This window comes from Papaver somniferum, chromosome 1 (assembly GCF_003573695.1).
Source record: "Papaver somniferum cultivar HN1 chromosome 1, ASM357369v1, whole genome shotgun sequence".
NCBI classification, from domain to species: Eukaryota; Viridiplantae; Streptophyta; class Magnoliopsida; order Ranunculales; family Papaveraceae; genus Papaver; species Papaver somniferum.
The window spans coordinates 138,104,055-138,108,096 of NC_039358.1; the positions used below are offsets into that span (position 1 = coordinate 138,104,055).

The 4,042-nt window shown below is 34.0% G+C and overlaps 1 protein-coding gene across 1 annotated transcript; it reads right to left on the reverse strand.

Moving 5' to 3' along the window:
• Positions 1-1,007: 1,007 nt before the first annotated feature.
• LOC113302130 lies at positions 1,008-3,523 on the reverse strand. The gene is made up of 2 exons (XM_026550980.1): positions 2,718-3,523; positions 1,008-2,613 (listed from the first exon to the last, which is right to left on the reverse strand). Exon 2 carries the CDS (start codon positions 2,241-2,243, stop codon positions 1,401-1,403), a length of 843 nt encoding a protein of 280 aa, XP_026406765.1. The 5' UTR covers positions 2,244-2,613; positions 2,718-3,523; the 3' UTR covers positions 1,008-1,400.
• Between the last annotated feature and the right edge of the window lie 519 nt (positions 3,524-4,042).

Below are 4,042 nucleotides of genomic sequence, written 5' to 3' on the forward strand. Positions count from 1 at the left end.
GCGATTTTTTGTATCACATGTCTGAATTTATTTTCCAAGAATTTCTTTATTTTACTTCAGTTATAAAACTAAAAAAGGAAGAAAAGAATTTGACAAAATTAGAAGCTTTATTACCTTGAGAATTATGTACATACATTAGTTAAAAAAAAAAAGAAAAAAAAAAGAAGAGAAGAAGAAGAACATGGAGTGAAAAAAATACCTTTAAGAAGCATCCTATATCGAGAAAAATTTTGATGGGGGCAAATATTGATGAGGGCATGGGGGATGAATAGGAATTCGACATTTGTCCCTCTTTTCCTTACCATTTTCAGCTAATTAATATTTTTATTTTGTAAACCGGAACTGCCCTTCACAAAATCTGATCGAATCTGATTAGTTACTTATAAATGTTAACCAACCTTAACTAGAGTCTAATCCTAATAAATGCTAAAAATATTCTTGTTACTCTGATTCATCAACCTATTTACCCGATTCAAAATTCCAGATGTCGCTATTATCAGCGAAATTTTTTTTGATGAAAATTATAAATCAAAGATTATGAAGAAATAAAGCCCAAACTTTTTATTTATTTATGATGAATATATCATTGTGTCCATTAAGCTTAATTCATCAATAATCGTTAGATTGCACAACCACTGCTACATTGTTTCAACTTTTAAAGTTCAAAAAGTCTGATTTCCATTTTAAACTCTCTGGCAGAAAAAAAAAACTGTGAACTCTAAAATTATAGATACATCAATTGTCCATTGATCAAGTGCTAGAATAGTAGAGCTAGCTATTAAATCTCTCGATAAATTTATGTTTTGATCCTTAACTGCACGTTGATAATCTCAATAATAACTAATCAACCATGAAGCCATCTGTTGCAAACTTCTTCTTTCTTCCCTCCTCCTCTTCTTCTTCAATTTGATTGTCATATTAACGTCCGCGACATATAAAGCTATGGTTCATTATTTTGATCATAATCATCACTTTGAAAACCCTGATAATCATACAACAAAACCATTTCAAAGCAGGAGGGGGCAGAGGTTCCAGCGATGGTGGTGGTCATGGAGGCGGTGGAAGTTTCATATTTAGTTCGGTTTATAGATATAACACATAAGATTAAAAGATTTGCAGAAGGGTAAATCCGGTGTAAAATATGAAGACTCTAATTAGCTAAAAATGGTAAGAAAAAGAAAGACAAATGTCGAAATCCTATTCGTCCCCCATGCCCTCGTCGATATTTGCCCCCATCAAAAATTTACTCTACTATATCACTTACAAGAAAATGAGGTCAATGAAAAAGTAAAAATACTTCACAACACCAGCTCACCAAACAAAGGCAACCGTTCCATACCTCCAAAATGTAAGAAACCAAAAACCCTAACACTAATTTGGAGTAAAAACATTTCAAGGGGTTAAATAAAAGAAATTGGACATTCATTTCTAGCTGCAATCTCTAACCTCGAACACTTGATGGAACCCATAGATATATCAATCTCAATCAAATTTTCCTCTTCATTCATCTCATTAATATCTGCAAATAGCTCCATAAGATCTTCTTGATTAAAGATTGATTCTTGAAATAATTCAGGTACATTGCTCTGGTACTTGCTAAATTTGGTTTCTCCTTTAGCGCCAAATTTGAAAACCGGTTCGTCTATAACTCCAAAACTGAATTGCGGCTCTTCATTAAAATTTGGTTCCTCTTTTGCACCCATGTAGTGACCACCAGGTAGTTCGATTTCGATGAGGCTTTCGTCGTCTGAAATAGAATCGTCGGAATACATCGCAGTCTGACCCACATAATGCCGGAACGCCCAATCAACATCGGAATCGTTACTGCTCGATGAAAGATCGCCGCTTTCCGTTTCCGACGATGTATCACAAGATTTATTTAATAAATAATCATGAATCTGACCTCCTCCAACTTGAGCTGCTCTCTTATTTGGTTCCAAGTAAACCTCCTCGAATTCTAATACGTTTTCTTGTGTAGTGCTGATTGTATTACTAGGTTTTTTCTTTGTGAAATTGAACAGAAGATGAGAAGATAAAATGAATGCAGAAAAAGAAAAGAGAATAGATAATATTGAAGCTCTTGAAAAGCATGTAAAGGCTAGAAATAAAACAACTATTGCAACATAATAGAGTTGGCTATGTTTAAAGAAACTCATGGATAAGAAAGAACAAGTACAACTAGAAGATGAAGATGAGCACATTTGATTTTCAGCTGTTCCTCTCATATTAGTAATCATAAACATTTGATTCACCTACAGAGAGAGATGGGAGAGAATGGGATATGAAGCAAATGAAATTAATGAGTAGGGAAGATCAAAGGGTTTGTTTATCTAATACCACCTTTTTGTTATCACAAGAAACAACAATAGAGAAATAAAAGTGCTCTACTTTCACTTTACTGTTGAACTTGAAATAAAATAAAAAGGAAAAAAGCAAGGGAAAAAAGAGAAGATGACGGAGTTTCAATGGGTATTTGATGAAGTTTCCTAAAAGAAGCGTTTCGATCTAACGATAATAATCAAGAGAGAGGGAGAAATGTAACACAAGAAACTTGATGGGTTTTGATCAAGAACTGTAACTGCAGGTAAAATCAATGAGATTTTTGAAGATTACCTGAAGATCAGAAAAAACAAAGTCCAAGTAAGAAGTAGAATATAATGAGAATTTACTAAAAATTAAATTTAGAATGAAGATGAAACAGACCCTTATATTCATACCTGATTGCAAATCCAGTGGAGGAGTGATGCAAATAAGCAATAATGAGCTGTTTCCTAACAAGCAATATGAAATGTTAAGTTCAGACTTCACATTTCCCTTGGCACCTAAAAAACAGGGGTTTTTGGTTTTTTAAATTTTGTCAAACACCAATCAATGGGGTTTTCCTCTGTTACTGATTCTCTTGATAAAATAAAAACTCTGGTTTTCTTGTATCGATTTTCAGTCACAAAGCTTGGAAAACGGAATACCCATGTGCAGGTTTCTGAGATTATCACATGCTACAACTTCATTTCCTTCCAATTTCCATTAATGAACAAACCTTATTAAATCCTGATAAAAGAACCCCGTTATATTAAAAGATTTAATTTTTCCTCTGCAACTTCGAGAAAACCATCATCTTAAACCATGGATCTATATATCACTCCACTGGTTTCCGAGCAAACCATTTATCCACCTAATTTACTCTCCACTTCGACAAACTATATGCAGTTAATGTTGTCTTTGATTTTGTAACTGAAACTCCTCGAAAGACTTCCTTTTCTTTCTTTCTTTTTTTTGCCCTCCAAAACCACATTTAACTACTTTGAATCAAAACATAAGATGAATCTGAATCCAAATGAGTATCGATGCTGATCTTTTTTCAAATGTTCATCTGAACCCAACGCTAAAAACCATCACAATCTGTTCATTTTTCTAGTCAAAGTTGTTTATTTGACTGGCAGTGCCTCCTTGAATACTAATGGAAACCCATCACTCCCATTAACAAAGATGTTTAGATCGTCAGAACGCCTGTATCTAGAATCCAGCTCGCTAAGCAACAAAACAGTGAGGTATCACTAAAATCTCTCAATATGAAAATGAAAATCTCGCAGATTCATCTTCTTGCAAGGCACGATGATGACTAACCATTTAGAACGAGCCACGTAATATAGTGAGGCCTACATTTATTAATCTGAACCGTTGGATCATCCTGATTGGTAGGGCCGATTACTGTCGCGTGCCATATTCAAGTCAAAACATTAACTTAGCAGAAGAAAACGGTCAAAATTTAGGTAAAAATAGTGCACAAGCCAGGCTTGAATTTCGTGATATATAAATTGGATAATTGGAACGATAATTAGTCAAAATGTCATTAGGATAAGTAGGGTTATAACCCTCTAGAGGAGATATAATTAGTGTTATTAGTGGTCCATTGAGTCTAATTATCTTTTTGGTTTCAGTTATTTGCTCCTCTAATGATGGCTTGCTTTAGCACTTTATCTTTTTGAGCAGAAATGGCTTCTTCGTACTCAATTAATGAGCATCCATCCAAGACCATGGTGCT